Genomic DNA, 15,209 nt, shown 5'->3' with positions numbered 1-15,209 from the left:
GCGTTCTCTATTGGCTGCGTGTTTGGCGTGGTGCGCTCCCATTGGCCACGCGCGGAGAGCCCCCCCCGCTCTCCGTCGGGGCGCGTTGATAAGGCGGAGGGGGAGGGCCGGCGCCGCTCTAGCGGGCTCGGCGGCGGTTCGGGAGGCGTCACGGTGGAGTTGTGCGGCTCAGGGCAGGGCGCGTCGGGCCGTTCTCCTCTCGACGACTGCAGGCCGCGGCATCATGAAGTCAGCGTGGGCGCTGGCTCTGGCGTGTGCGCTTCTCCTGGCCGGTAGGTGCTGTAGTCGTCCTTCTGGAAGCGTCGGTTGGGGGGAAGGGAGTCCGCAGGGGGTTCTCTTGGGCGGCGCTCAGCCCACCGCTCGCTGAGGGGATGGAGGCCGCGGGAAGAGAGGTTGGGCTGCTGGGGCCCGGGAGAGCCGGCGTTGCCTCCATCCCGGCGCTGTAGGCGCCTCGGAGGAGCGGGGGAGGGGAGTGCCGCTCACGGCTCATGCGCCGCGACTGGGGGGCGAGGCTGCGGGCACGTCGGGGACGGGGTGCGGGTTTGGCAGAGCTGGGACCGGACTCGTTATTGCTTGTTTTATCCAGCTTCGGTGACCGCTGAGGAGGTGGATGCGGATGCGACCGTGGAAGAAGATCTGGGTAAAAGCAGAGAAGGATCCCGAACTGATGATGAAGTTGTTCAGAGGTGAGTAGCAGGGGTGCTGCTAAGCTACTTGTGGCAATAAGGCTTTCTCCTGCTTTCAGAGGATCAGTTCCAGCATCAGCAATGCTTAAACACTCAAAGATTGGAGTGGAGGGGGTGTAATGCCTTTCCAAAACTAAGTTTAGTCAGTTCTGAGAAATACAGTATTCAGGGAAGGAGCTGTTGCTTCTTCTATATAGAGGCAAGCTTGAGAGCTTGGATTCAGAAATATTCTGCTTGATTTTTGTCTAATTGCAGTAGCTGCTTGAAAGTTGCATAAACAGACAGAAGGCTATTCTTATATATAAGAATATAGGTGGTGTCAACTATGTGCTTGTTGATTGAAAAATTCTGTACCTATAAATGATTTCGGCTCCTGTGTAGCATACCATGTGTTGAGGATTGCAGTCCTTGTAACATACCTGTGTTTCTACCTGAATTGCTTCTAAGTAAAATAATCTTAGCCACATACATGGGTTTTTGCTCAAGTTTTAGATGGTGGATATGCAAGTGAAGATAGCTAGTATTGCAAATCTGGTATAATTTTACCATGTTTACACTGTCAGGGGCTAAGGATCTTGTTGTTGCCTTAGGTACACTATTATTGCTGTTGCCAGGTCATAAAATTAATGATAACTGTGCATAGGCAAGGCTGTTTGACAGATTTTCATTCTTACAGAGAGGAAGAAGCTATCCAGCTAGATGGCCTAAATGCATCCCAGATCAAAGAAATCAGAGAAAAATCTGAGAAGTTTGCCTTTCAAGCAGAAGTTAACAGAATGATGAAGCTTATTATTAACTCTCTATATAAAAACAAGGAGGTTAGTATCTTTATCAAGTTAGAACTGTTAGAACAGTTTGTGTTCTTGAGTTCCTGACAACTTGTTTCTATTTCAGATTTTCCTGAGAGAACTTATTTCAAATGCTTCAGATGCTTTGGATAAGATACGCTTAATATCCTTGACTGATGAAAATGCTCTTGCTGGTAATGAGGAACTCACTGTTAAAATCAAGGTATGAAATGTTAGTTATGTAATTCCTTTTTGGTATTCTTACCAAAGAGCAGTGACAGGGATCTAAGAAGTTGGTGCATGGTTACTTTATTCAGTTTAATGCTTAACAGTGTTATATTAGTGATAAGTTTTATCAAACTCCACTCTTGCTTTCATCTAATAGTAGCTTTTGCTGGCAGACATATTTGAATAGTTAGCACTCTTCACCCTTTTCTCAGTTAGTGCACTGTCTTAAGATTTAAAATGAAGTCACACTACCTCTTCTTATTGTTTTCAGTGCGATAAAGAGAAGAACATGCTTCACGTTACAGATACGGGTATTGGCATGACAAAAGAGGAGTTGATTAAAAACCTTGGTACCATTGCGAAGTCTGGTACAAGTGAATTCTTAAACAAGATGACTGAAATGCAGGATGATAGCCAGTCGACATCTGAGTTAATTGGCCAGTTTGGCGTTGGCTTTTACTCTGCTTTCTTGGTAGCAGACAGAGTTATTGTCACATCTAAGCACAACAATGATACCCAGCATATTTGGGAGTCAGATTCAAATGAGTTCTCTGTGATTGATGATCCAAGAGGAAATACTCTGGGACGTGGCACAACCATAACGTAAGTATTGCATTTCCTTGGATTTCAAGAATTATTTTTAACTGGAATACATGGGTGACTTTAGCATTGTGACTATGTGTACCGTTCAGTTCTTGGATTGTAGCTTTTTCCAGTTGAATAGAAACATCCAAACCAGTAGCTGCATGCAGAAGGTGGAGTGTTAACACACTAATACAGTTCTTCGTTCCATCTAATAGAATGAAGAAAACAATGAACACCTTGAAAGTTGTTGGCAAGCGGTTCCAAATAGTTGCAGTTGCCTGCAGATTTAGTTTCTCAGTGCAGTTGTGAAGATCTGGTACAACAAAATCTCTACATTGGCTGTAGAATTTCCTCTTGGAAAGTGATTGTGGTGTATATATAGTAATCAGACTGATCTAAAGCAAGTTGCAGATTAGGTGTAGTTTGGAAGTCCTGTATTTTCCTGTGTTTTTGTGAGCATGAAAATCAGTTTGATCAGGGCCTTCTAGGACTCCAAGCTGAAATCATTTTCAGGACTTTTTACCAGTGATAGGTAGATCAGTGTGACAGTGCCATTTGTTGGCAGGAAGAAGTTCATGGTGCTCTGGTTCCAGATGAAGTCAGTAAGAATACCTCAAGATCCATATGAGCATCAGAATATTTCTTTTTTGGTTGCAGTAGTAAAAATACAGACTGTATTTGTAAGAGAGAGCTGAGCGTTGCATTGAGTAGTGCAGTTGCATAAATTTAAATCAGCATAGCTGCAACAGTGGGAAGATGCATCTCCTCCTCTAAAACTAATTGAAAATACTTGCTCAGACTTTTAACTTCTATTTTTCTTCAGCCTTGTCTTGAAGGAAGAAGCATCCGATTATCTTGAGTTGGACACTGTTAAAAATCTAGTCAAGAAATATTCGCAGTTCATAAACTTCCCCATATATGTGTGGAGCAGCAAGGTAAGTGTATTTAACAAAGTGTTGTATGCTGAGAGCTGTGTATCTCAGCCTTCAAGGGCCTGATCTTTCAAGAGTGAAAGCATGTTATAGAATCTTTACTGGTCTATTTCCTGACTCTTCTTTCTTCGAGTGTTTTAAAATCAGTGGGAAGAAAGAACTGACTAGTGTTTTAGTAGCTGTACGCTGTCTAAAAGTTAATGCATTACTGAATTGCAGACTTCAGAGGAACTTTGATTTGCTGTGCCTCAGTGCTACAAAAGAAGCAAGATTGCACAAAAGATGTTTCTTCCACTGGCTTTGTTTAGTAGCTGGAAGCTTGTTAAGCTTTTAAGCAGGGCCATTTTTAGGTGTTCTTCTGTACATATGGCAGCCTCTCAATTTTTAGGCTTATTCTTAGGATGTTTTCTTGGTATAGAAAACCTGAAATCATGTTGAAGGTCTTGAAAGTTGAGAACAGTGACCTCCCAGTGTACTGCAGGATAGCAGGCATTCACAAAAAATGCAGCTGAAAAGAGGTAGCTGTCTACTGACAAATGTTTGTGAGAGGGCAGATAATACAAGTTAAACTAGTGCTGAGAGATTAAGCTATCTGAGAGAATACTAGAAGATACCTGGTAGGAAATTAAACATTCCTCACTTCCAATTGTCTCTTTAGACAGAGACTGTTGAAGAACCCATTGAAGAGGAGGAAGCAAAGGAGGAAAAAGAAGAAACAGATGATGATGAAGCTGCAGTTGAAGAAGAGGAGGAAGAGAAGAAACCAAAAACTAAGAAGGTAAGCTTTCTGAGATGAGGAACTTTGTAACGAACAGAGATTTGGGGAGTTTTCATGAAGTTGACATTGTGGGGAGGATGATGGTAAATCAAACTTGTGTGAAAATAAGACAAGTGAGTGGCAATAGGCTTGTGAGGCAGTAACCCTGGAATTAACTCTAAATCTTTGGGAGTTCGTGCAGTGAACTGCTAGAAATGAGAGGTGGACTTGAGTGAACTGACTGACTAGCTTGAATATATTCTACTGGATGGCAGTAGAACAGAAATTGCAATGATAGAGTGCAAAATGTGCATACGGTACACTGAAGTATGGGTTTAATTTCTGTTCCTTTGCACTCAGACTAATGGATACATTTGAATGGGAATACTCAGTCAGTTGTCTAGTTAATGAACTATACACTAATAAACAATGCTGTTACGATTTCAGCTTTAGTGAAGTCTATTTGACTAAAAAGCTGAACTGAGAATGAGTATTTACTCTGGTTTTACTTAGGTTGAGAAGACTGTCTGGGATTGGGAGCTCATGAATGACATAAAACCAATCTGGCAGAGACCATCTAAAGAAGTTGAAGAGGATGAATATAAAGCTTTTTACAAAACATTTTCCAAGGTGAGCTTAAAGCCTTGAGATAATTCTGAAGGAGTGGTTTACTGCTGGTGAGGGTGGAACGATAATGCTGACCTAGGTCTGAGGGGTAGATGGTGGTAATCCAACCTTTGTGGAGCTTACTGTTGTATTTAAGTGCTGACAAATTAATTTTCCATCTCATTTGAGGGAGTAGTGATGTTCGTGTTGTATGTAGTAAAAGAGAGAAAGGCACGTTGTCTTCACTTGTTGATACAGTGTGATGTTAACTATGTTGTGAGCTATTGATTACTGGCTATTGTTATCTTTTTGGTTGGCTTTTATAAGCAGAAGTGGGGTAGATCTCACTTCTATGTGAGTAACCCAGTTGAATTTGGAATTCTGTTTTCACAAAGTACAGTTAGCTGTGCAGCAACATGTGACATCATGTTATGGATGGAAGAATATTGATTTGCCAATACCTGGCCAACATGGATTTTAAAAAAAATTCTCTTCACAGGAACATGATGATCCAATGGCTTACATCCATTTTACTGCTGAAGGGGAAGTAACTTTCAAATCAATCTTGTTTGTTCCTAATTCTGCTCCACGTGGCTTGTTTGATGAGTATGGATCCAAAAAAAGTGATTTCATTAAGGTAAGGCAAGCAAATGCTTATAGCTGTGATTTGTTGTTAAAAATGAAGAAAGCAATAATTGCTTTTTTCTTTTCTAATTCAGCTGTATGTTAGAAGAGTGTTCATCACTGATGACTTCCATGACATGATGCCCAAATATCTTAACTTTGTTAAGGGTGTTGTAAGTATTAAACCTTATTTGCATTTGTGTGTTGTTTTTATCCAAAGGCTGCTAGCTATACTTACAAAGTTTCTCTTTCAATTAGGTGGATTCTGATGATCTTCCTTTGAATGTATCTCGTGAAACACTTCAGCAGCATAAGTTATTAAAGGTAAGATAGATGGTTTTAGATATCTTTGATTTTAATAAGGGACCAATTTAAAATGAATAAACAGGTGACAAGTAAGATTTGAGAGGCAAAAATAGCTTGATTAATTTAGTTTTCAATACTTCAGTTTCACATTCCTGACTATATAGGAAGCCAAAGCTTCATTCAGACTAATTCTGTTTACTTCTAAAGCAGGAGTAGTGTTTTGAATCCATTCTTTGTGATGAGGCCAAATTGAGGGTTCTTACTGCTATAACCTGACATTACTGCTTTCCCTAGGTGATCAGAAAGAAGCTTGTTCGTAAAACTCTTGATATGATCAAGAAAATTGCAGAAGAAAAATACAATGATACATTCTGGAAGGAGTTTGGTACTAATGTAAAGCTTGGAGTTATTGAGGATCATTCCAATCGTACACGGCTGGCTAAACTGCTTCGCTTCCAGTCTTCCCATCACGAAAGTAACCTTACAAGCCTTGACCAATATGTGGAAAGAATGAAAGAGAAACAAGACAAAATTTATTTCATGGCAGGTGCCAGCAGAAAGGAGGTATGTGAGGAGGGAAAGAAGTTACAGCTTCTAGTTTTCTAAGTATGAATAATATAATGAGCTTTCTGTATTTGCTGTATATGTGGCTATTCCATTCTTATATTATAACTGCTGTTCAGATTTCTTTGTATTAATGTTCATTGAATACATGTATAGTTGCCAGTAGTTGCTGGTATCGACACTGGTAAACTGACATCTGAATCTGTTCTCATCTTAGGCTGAATCTTCACCGTTTGTTGAGCGCCTTCTGAAAAAGGGCTATGAAGTAATCTATCTGACTGAACCTGTAGATGAATATTGCATTCAGGCTCTGCCAGAGTTTGATGGCAAGAGGTTTCAGAATGTAGCGAAGGAAGGAGTTAAGTTTGAGGAAAGTGAAAAGTCCAAGGAGAGTCGTGAAGCCTTGGAGAAGGAATTTGAACCACTCCTGAACTGGATGAAAGACAAAGCTCTAAAGGACAAGGTACAAATGTCATGTAACATGTGGCAATGACAAATTCACGTTTGTAAATTTAGAAGTGAAGTACAATGCCTTGTGAATTCTTAGAGACCTTGCTGTCAGCTCTATGTCCTGTTCTCTAATCGTTTTCTCTAACAATTGTGCTTAAACACTTATTTTGGGAAGGTAGTAAGTTAGAATGACATTTCAGAGTTTTCAGAAAGCATTGAAGTGAGTACGCTTGATTTTTTTGCTTTATAAGAGTGGTGCTGTGAACTAATAGAAGCGTATTTTCCACAGATTGAAAAGGCTGTGCTGTCTCAACGTTTAACACAGTCTCCATGTGCGCTTGTGGCTAGTCAGTATGGATGGTCTGGCAACATGGAAAGAATCATGAAGGCTCAAGCTTACCAAACTGGGAAGGACATATCTACAAAGTAAGCTTCAGTTATGTAGCAGCAGGTGTGAAAAGTAGTTGATGACCTTCCTTGCTTGGTGGGATCTCTCCAGGCTTCCGTCTGGTTCAGATGATCCTCTATGATTTTAAGGTCACTTACAGATAGGTTGCAACATCTGACAACCTGGTATGTAGAACTGCTTTCTAAGCAAGGCTCATCAGTGGTATTTGCTTCTCATTTGATGATGAGAGCAAAAACTTTTCAGAACTCCAATGTCTTCGGTGTTTAGCTAATAATAGGGGGGAATGAACTTGTTACTGTGGTTGTCGTTAGCATGTATGGGCTTAAGGTGTAGCTGGGCCTAATATTTCAAAACCTAGTGACACGACTTCTGTTCTTTCCAGTTACTATGCTAGCCAGAAGAAGACATTTGAAATAAATCCCAGACATCCATTGATCAAAGACATGCTGAGGCGAGTTAAGGTAAACAAATAACAGGAGAGTGAAGCGTTGCCTGCATAGTTGTGTACAGCTTAATTAACAGCTGTGTGCTTGTGGTTTCTTTTTGATGCTTCCACATTAGGAAAATGAAGATGACAAAACAGTTTCAGATCTTGCAGTGGTGTTGTTTGAAACTGCAACTTTGAGATCAGGATACATGTTACCAGACACAAAGGAATATGGAGACAGAATAGAAAGGATGCTTCGTTTGAGTTTAAACATTGACCTGGACGCAAAGGTTAGTTGGGTTGCTTACAACTTGCAGATGATAATAGACTTAAATATCTGTTTTCTAAGATGAGAACCTATCTAGTTTCCTGTGCTGATGTGGGCTTAGGAGCACAGTTAAGTTCCTGACTGGAAAGGTGATGAGTCTACTTCACATTTGTATCCTCTTTGTAGTTGTTCCGGATTCTGCTTTTCCATTAGGCTTTTCAAGTGTTGCCCTGTTTTTACGTGGTGGTTTTATGGGAGTAAATTAGAGGCCAAGCATATGCATTTTTCCATCAGTAAAATAAGTGCATGTAAGTTGGTATAGGTCTTCCTCTGATGCTGTGCAGGAACATATATGCTGGGTATCCTGCCAGGAAGAATATGATAATGTATCAGTGCTGAAGAGAACCTGGTTTATCCTTCAAGTAGTGTGGGACATGCATTACAAACTGGCAGTAGTTGCATAGTCTATATTTAGCTAGTCTGCAACTAGTAAACACTGTATGCAAATAAGGTTCTGAATACCAAGTAAAATGTTTGTGACCACTTCTCCAGGTGGAGGAGGAACCTGAAGAGCCTGAAGATGCAGCTGAGGAGGCAGAGCAAGATGAAGAAGAGGTAGATGCTGATGCTGAAGACAGTGAAACACAGAAGGTAAAATCTAAAGTCTGACTCTTTTTCTTAATGTTCATGTGCAATTCTATCCAGTGACAGATTTCTTCATTTGGTCTTCTGTAACCATAGCTGTTAGTGTTAGGTTCTCCAATTTGTTTGTGAAAAACTCTGGCACAAATGACTTCTCATTCCTTAATAAATTTTGTTGTAAAAAAACTATTAGGTACATTCAATACTTGAACAAATTGAAGAAAAAGCAGATCCCCTTTCTGTTATGTTGGCTTTCCATAGCTTGTAGGCGATTCCATCAATAAACTGACAGTGCATGGTTTGAAATCCTTCAAACAGCACTACAGACTTAGAGCAGTGCTGCCTTGACTTTGGGTTATGTCTGTAGTTCTAATAATACCTTGTTATGCTGAGCTCTCCAGTATTAGTTCTTCAGTGACGTGAATTTTAAAGTCACTGTGAAGTCCCAACTCCTCGTGCTGGCTGAAGTTGCTTTTGGAAGAGTGCTGTAACTTTAGTCTTTTGCCAGCACAAATACAAAGCTGTAAAGAGATGTTCAGCTACTATTAGCTGTTAGATTACCTGAGAGTACACTTGAAGAACTGTATTTACTGTAGCTGTTGCATTGCTTTTGATGCTATTAAACTGTTTTCACAGTTACATAACATGAAATGACAGTAATAAGGGAATTATATAGGATTAGGACTACATTGTTCCCTTAGGTACTGTCATTGCTTGGTGATTTTATGATCTACTTACTGGATGAGGTTACTTGCATGTTACACAAAGGATTCTGACTGCTGACTGGAAGCAGTGCTGTAGTCAAGTAGAATGGGGCTATTAAGAGTACTAACTGAACCTGAAAAGTAGTGAAGAAATTAGTGAAGATAAACAGTAGTCAACTGTAGATCTGCCGCAAACACCTGAACAAACTGGAATAAAAGTAGCCTTTTTCCACTTTGAACAGCCAAGTCTTGATGTTCAATCATTTGAACAGGAATGTGTTTTCACCTTCAAAAGTTGTGTTATTTGTTAGTGCTTTGAAAAGTGTCAGCAGTAGTTAATCTGAAGCAGCTCTTGTAACCATTGGCACTTTGAAAAAGCGAGGTTCTGATTCTTTTTGTCTCCACAGGAATCCACAGATGTAAAAGATGAACTGTAAACTGCACTCACCTACTGTCCTGCACTGGGAGGTCAAGAGAGGATGTGAATTAGATTTTGGTTTGTTTTCCACTGTAAAAGGTTGAGGGATGGTATGGGGTTTAAGGGCAAAGGAGATTTTTTTTTTTAAGTTGACTTTTCTAAAAAAAACATTCCTCACGAATGTAAATTTGTATTATTTAACTGACTTGGTGTAAAATCTTGTCATGTACAAAATAAAATGTTCCCAAACACCAGTACCTCTAAATTTTACCTAAGTTCATCCTCCGCAGTATCACAAGAATTAAAGGGATGGTCTTGAGTGTTCAGGTCCTTTGTACAACTGTTAGTTTGCTATCCTCATGCCTTTCCACACTGGCACAGCCACACTCTTGATTGCTGTATGTTCCATAAGTGTATGCTGAAGGCAGGGTTTGCATTTATCAGCCTGTTGCACTGTTCGTCCAAGTATGGTTGGTATCTGGGAGCTGTATGGAAACCTGGGTAGAGTAAATATTTAAGTTGAATAACTGCTGTCACCTGGTGGGGTGTTTAAAAATAGTGTTGGAACTGAAGCTTATCTTTTGTGGAAAAGCAACTTCGTTAGCTGGTTGTGGCAGGCTTTCTGAAACAAATATAAAATACAGTTAGTAGTGGATTGTGTGATTTGATTGCACTTTACAGAGTAGGCAGTGGTAGCTTTCACTGCTGAGAACAGCGAAAGTGATTTTGTTTAAGGGTCTGAAGAGCAACTAGATGTGGCTGTCTGCATGGGAGATTATACTGTGTTCTACTGTAGTAACCCTGCCTTTAACTCAAGTAGCTTTCCTAACAACTACAGTAGTCCTACTTTATCCTCTTTTTTTTAATGTTGAAGTTCTTGGCAGTTAGTTGTTTAATTCTTGTTCTACTATTGAGAGAAACCACTGTAAGTACTTAATTTAATGCAAGCTAAATCTGTTGACACCAAATGAAATACTGTGAAACGTAGAGTTTGAGCTGGGGGCACCACCTTGTTCCATACATTGTGTTAGCTTTATGTGGTTAGATAAAGCACTACGTTCTCTCACTAGTGCCTCTGCTTTTGAAACAAATCTTCACAGGGTTGGTGGACAATGTTTACATTGGCATTTCTAGCCTTCCTCTGTGAAAGTACTTCATAATAGTGCTCTACAAGAAAATTGATGCTCAAGTAGAGTTGTTAACTAGGCATGTGAAAGAGTAAAATTGGAGTCTTGAAATCAAAGTAAAATTTGTAATTAGGTGAGGCATCTAAACAATAAGCTGAAGAGATTGCTTTCTATCTTTCCATTTGCTTTCACTAGGTTTCTGTGTTGCTCAAGCACGCTGTTTCCATGTAATGAGTACAAATACCATATACTAGTGTGGTGTTACTGAGTTGGGGCTTATTCAGAAGCATAGACTTTAATAAAGAATGCTGTTTAATGCTAGTACAGGAGCTTAATTTATTGAGTGAAAGGACTGTTTTTGCTTGTTGTTTTTCTTGCTCACTCATTAGTGTCTTAAGTACATAGTTAAATATTGGTACAGGAAGCTGAATGGCTTAACCAATGCCATTCCAGCAGGTAACAGTATCAACTGTAGTATGCCTCTGAGCAGCAGAGACTGGTCCTCTTAGTATGTCAGGTGCAACATCATTTTGTGCTCGGTTGCTTCTGAGGTTTTGATTTACTGCTTCCTAAAAAATATCTTTGTGAATCTGGAACATTACAACTTGAAAAATGAACTCGAACATCCATTAATATGTAAGAAATGTTCTGTGTTTGACTAGCCTGAGTAGCAACTGTGGCTCAGGCTTACTGTTTGTCTGTTACTGCAGCTCAGAAATCTAACAGATGTTACTAGAAGTGTAGGATTGTCTGGCTATTTTAATTTGTTAATTCCTTGTAGACCTTAAACAAACTGCTCTGTTCTGTGGCTGAAGTTCTCATTGCATTGACTGGTTCTAGAATGCCCTATCTGATTGCATTTTAGAAATAATAAAGAGAGCACTTCATAGTCATGCTTTGTGCTTCTTCCTCATCTGAGGATATCATGTGCAACATGGCTGTGGTCCAGATGCTTTCTTTACCCTTGAGTGACAAGTGTCTGCTATTAATAGGCACAAGCATGCAGTTGTTAAGGTTTGGGGGTTTTTTTTAGTTATTTCTGTCAACTCCGTAGAATGGCATCACTGCTGGAAAAAGCTTTGCAGTCATATTGAGACTATTTCTTTACCTGCATTACTTGTACTTTTTCAGGGGAGTGCTACTGCTGCTTTTCAAACCTGGTGTGCAGATAGCTTTGCTGCTATTAGATGGGCACTCAAGACAGTGATTTCCCCCAAATCGAAAATGTACTCCATGCTGTTCCATTTCCACTAACAGCAGGAGCCATTTGGAGAAAGCTGAATGGATGTGATTAAATTTTCTGCAGCCCTATGATCTGAAGTAGAATGCATCTTGTGCTGTAAGGCAGTGGCAGAACGACGGAGGTAATAGTCTGACAGTGTAACTCAGGGTAAGGCTTAGTAAATCCTGACTCTTTAAAGGGATAACTGAAAATGCTGTTAGCTAGAATAGGAACAAAATACTGTTGAACTGCCTCATCTTTCTTCAATAAACTGTTCCTATGTTTTGAAATTGCTGAGGTGAGCAGCGTCGATCTCCTCTTTGCCTTTGTTTAGGTGCAGTGCCAGAAGTCCCACTGCAACTGAGCTTAGTAAAATGTTTTCCTCTAGATTGATTTTACTTGAATTCGGTGTGTGAGATAGAATCAGTATCTCCTTTACACTGTTTTCATTAATGAATATAACTGCTCTAGTGATGCGTAGCACAGACTGCAGCATGAACTCCATGGGGGAAGAGAGGATAAATATCCTTCCTCAGCTGCTTTTCTGGATCATTGGCTTCAAACAGCTGTGTGACAGGGAAGAACTACACACTGAGCTCCTTTCATTAGGAAAACAGATCCCACCTTACAAAAGCATATGTAAAATACTATATGCTTCACAGCTGGAATAGACATAAAAACACTTGCAACAAGTGTTTGTAGATCCTTGTGCTATTAAGAACTAGGGTACTGTGTCAAAAGCAATTAATGAGCTTTTTGCCTCCTAGCCACATGGGTCAGCAGTCAGCCTGTGATTTTTCTTTCCCAAGTCCAACCTCAGTGAGAACTGCGAATGACCCTGTGTCTTGTTTAGGTACCTTTCCCATAGGAAAGCAATCCCCAACCTTCCCTTTCTACTGTGAGCCATTCAAAAAGGGGTAGGTGCACCCTCTTTGTAACATGTTCACTTTGTACTTTTTTTTTTTTTGAGTTCTGGGCATAAGAACTTTGTGGAGAGACTGTGAGAACTGAACAGTAAACCTGTACTTGCTATTTCAGAGTTCTGAACATTCATGGCTATCAAAAGCCATAATACGTAATGGAGTACGTACACATAATTTTGGTGGAATCTGTAAATGTCTACTCAGTTTTAACTGAAACAATCTCTTAGCTCAAAACAGGCTTCCTGCCAGTAATTCAAAGCCAATACAGCTGCTGCTGTGGCAGTTAACCAGTATTAGGAGGCCTGTGTGCTCTAGTGAAGAAACTCATATTTTGTCCACGCTATGATTTTCTGTGTTACATCCTAGATTACACTGAACAAAAACTGAGTTGTAGTCTACAGAGGTGGGAAATGCCAACAGTTGAGTGGAGTTCTACTACAGAAGAACATATAAGCTCACTGGGACTTAATGCCTGGCCATAGAACTTGACTTTTCCATAAGCTTAACTTGTTCTCCTTGCTAATCAGCTGTTGTGGTTTAACCCTGGTACAGCTCAGCACCATGCAGCTGCTCACTCACAACCCCTCAGTGGAGGGGGGATGGGGGAATCGGAAAGGTAGAAGCAAGGAAACTCATGGATTGATGTAAAAGCATTTACTAGCTAAAATAAGCAGTGTATGAAAGCAAAACAAGGGCTTCATTTGCGGGGAACTATTCAGCCACTTCTATGAGAGCAGGACCCAGCATGTGTAATACCTTCCTGAGAAGCTGAATGCTGACACTTTGGCCAGTCGGGGCAGCTGTTCAGGCCATGTCCTCTCTCAGGCCCTCTCATGCACTCACAGCCTCTTGCTGACAGTGCAGCAGGAAAAGCCAAAATGTCCTGGACCTGCTGTAATAAGCACTACTCAGCAACTATTACCAGCATTATTCTCATCTTAAGTCCAAAACACAGCACCATAGCAGCTACCAGGAAGATTATCCCAGCTGAAATCAAGACAACAGCTTAAAAAGTTCAAACTCCAGTAGACGTGGCCAAGCATAAGTTCACATTTTTTATTCTGAAGAATATTCACACTGCAAATCAAAATCATACATATTTTGGTACGCAACATATTACACTTTTAACAGTATTCATAAGTTTACTTTTAACATATACTGTGTATAATTCTGCTTTCAAGAAAGAAGCTTCAGTATTTTACGTATGGACTTCTGCAGTTGAGAGAATTGACCAAATGTTCTAGCTGTCCTATATGAGCTGCTCCAAAAGTAATGCCTCCTGTGCCATTATGTTGGTCCATGATGTCAGAGGGGGATGTTGGTGGTAGAGCAGTAGAGGTTGAACCTTCTCATCAGTGTTCTTGTTACGTTTTGTTGCCATGCAACAGAGGACAGCAGAGGGGCAACCTGACAATGGCATCTGATGTGGAAGTATGTATGAAGCAAAGGCGCATCACTGAATTCCTCCAGGTGGAAAAAAAATGCACCCAGTGACATTCATCAATGCTTGTGAATGGTTACGGAGACCAACCGGTGGATATCAGCACAATGAGGCAGTGGGTGCTGTGTTTCAGCAGTAGCAACGGCGACATGAACAAGCTGCATTCCCAGTAGCCACACATAACAGTTACACCATGGAATGAAGAGTGCCTTCATCTATTCGTGCACACAAATTGACTAATGGTGGCAACTATGTGGAGAGACATTTTTGTAGCTTGGAATTTGCTCGCATATTCTTATTGTGCTTTTTGTATCAGTTATTGTTTCCATGGAAATAAATAGGCATTACTCTTGGAGCAACCTACTACGTAGTTCTCAAAACACAAAAAGCAAACTGCAGTCAATGCTGGGATGTTTCAGCTTGTTTTGATCTTGCTTTCAGACCCAGCAGCTCTGTTCTCAGCTCTCCAGGCTTAGGAGGTATTTCAGGTATGCTCTGTTAAAAACAGAGAAAGATGTCACTGCTGTGGAAGAAGAAAAGCTGCCCTCACAAAAACACTGCAAGAGACAGCATTATATCCAAGCTGTCATTGCATCTCCCAGAACATACTAATTTTTACAAGCAAAACATCTTCAACATCTACCTACCACCTTTTTGGAATTTGACTTCAAATTTCAAAGCACACTTTGAATTAAAGGAAGAGAAAGAGGCACGGTTTGTTTAAAGGCACAAAGCTGCCCTTGGCCGTTTGGTACGTCGCGCAGCGCACCTTCAAGGCACCAGCTGAAATTTCTGTCAATGTTTTTCTTCTTTGTGACAAAAAAAAAGAGGTTCCATTTGCCTTTTATAAATAATTTAATTTACAGCAGCACTTACGAGGTCAGGCCGGTAGTACCGGTGCACCACTTCGGCTCCTGCGAACATGGCCAGCATGCTGGCAGCCAACGTCTTCAGGTAAGTGGACCAGGGCACACCCGCGGGCATGGCGGCCTACCACCTCCCATCAAGTGGCGCGCCGGAAGTGCGTCACTCTTCCGGGCCGCTGACGCGCGACTTCCGGCTGCTGCTCAGCCGACCCCTCCCCCGACTACCCAACCGCACC

The 15,209-nt window shown here is 40.8% G+C and overlaps 2 protein-coding genes across 2 annotated transcripts; one reads left to right on the top strand and one right to left on the bottom strand.

Annotated features, from left to right (window-relative positions):
* The first annotated feature begins 93 nt into the window (after nt 1-93).
* Nucleotides 94-9,648, top strand: HSP90B1 (heat shock protein 90 beta family member 1). The gene is made up of 18 exons (XM_003202376.5): nt 94-272; nt 587-686; nt 1,363-1,504; nt 1,581-1,697; nt 1,974-2,305; nt 3,111-3,222; nt 3,878-3,997; nt 4,490-4,606; nt 5,082-5,219; nt 5,302-5,379; nt 5,465-5,530; nt 5,807-6,076; nt 6,294-6,539; nt 6,816-6,952; nt 7,318-7,396; nt 7,497-7,652; nt 8,183-8,281; nt 9,384-9,648. Exons 1-18 carry the CDS (start codon nt 224-226, stop codon nt 9,411-9,413), a joined length of 2,388 nt encoding a protein of 795 aa, XP_003202424.1. The 5' UTR covers nt 94-223; the 3' UTR covers nt 9,414-9,648.
* Nucleotides 9,649-13,708: 4,060 nt separating this feature from the next.
* UQCC6 (ubiquinol-cytochrome c reductase complex assembly factor 6) lies at nt 13,709-15,162 on the bottom strand. Its single transcript, XM_003202375.5, has 2 exons — nt 14,984-15,162; nt 13,709-14,602 (listed from the first exon to the last, which is right to left on the bottom strand). The coding sequence occupies exons 1-2, from the start codon at nt 15,089-15,091 to the stop codon at nt 14,507-14,509; spliced, it is 204 nt and encodes a 67-aa protein (XP_003202423.1). The 5' UTR covers nt 15,092-15,162; the 3' UTR covers nt 13,709-14,506.
* Between the last annotated feature and the right edge of the window lie 47 nt (nt 15,163-15,209).

This window comes from Meleagris gallopavo, chromosome 1 (genome assembly GCF_905368555.1).
Source record: "Meleagris gallopavo chromosome 1, MGAL_WU_HG_1.1, whole genome shotgun sequence".
Lineage (NCBI taxonomy): Eukaryota > Metazoa > Chordata > Aves > Galliformes > Phasianidae > Meleagris > Meleagris gallopavo.
This window is presented reverse-complemented; position numbering and strand designations above follow the sequence as displayed.

Bases quoted from the DNA above. Each gene is read 5' to 3' on its own strand.
- HSP90B1 (XM_003202376.5), top strand. From the start codon at position 224: ATGAAGTCAGCGTGGGCGCTGGCTCTGGCGTGTGCGCTTCTCCTGGCC. The intron at 5,380-5,464 runs GTAAGTATTAAA...TCTTTCAATTAG, and splicing joins TTAACTTTGTTAAGGGTGTT to GTGGATTCTGATGATCTTCC. The intron at 5,531-5,806 runs GTAAGATAGATG...TGCTTTCCCTAG, and splicing joins AGCAGCATAAGTTATTAAAG to GTGATCAGAAAGAAGCTTGT.
- UQCC6 (XM_003202375.5), bottom strand. From the start codon at position 15,091: ATGCCCGCGGGTGTGCCCTGGTCCACTTACCTGAAGACGTTGGCTGCC. The intron at 14,603-14,983 runs GTAAGTGCTGCT...TGTTTTTAACAG, and splicing joins GGTACTACCGGCCTGACCTC to AGCATACCTGAAATACCTCC.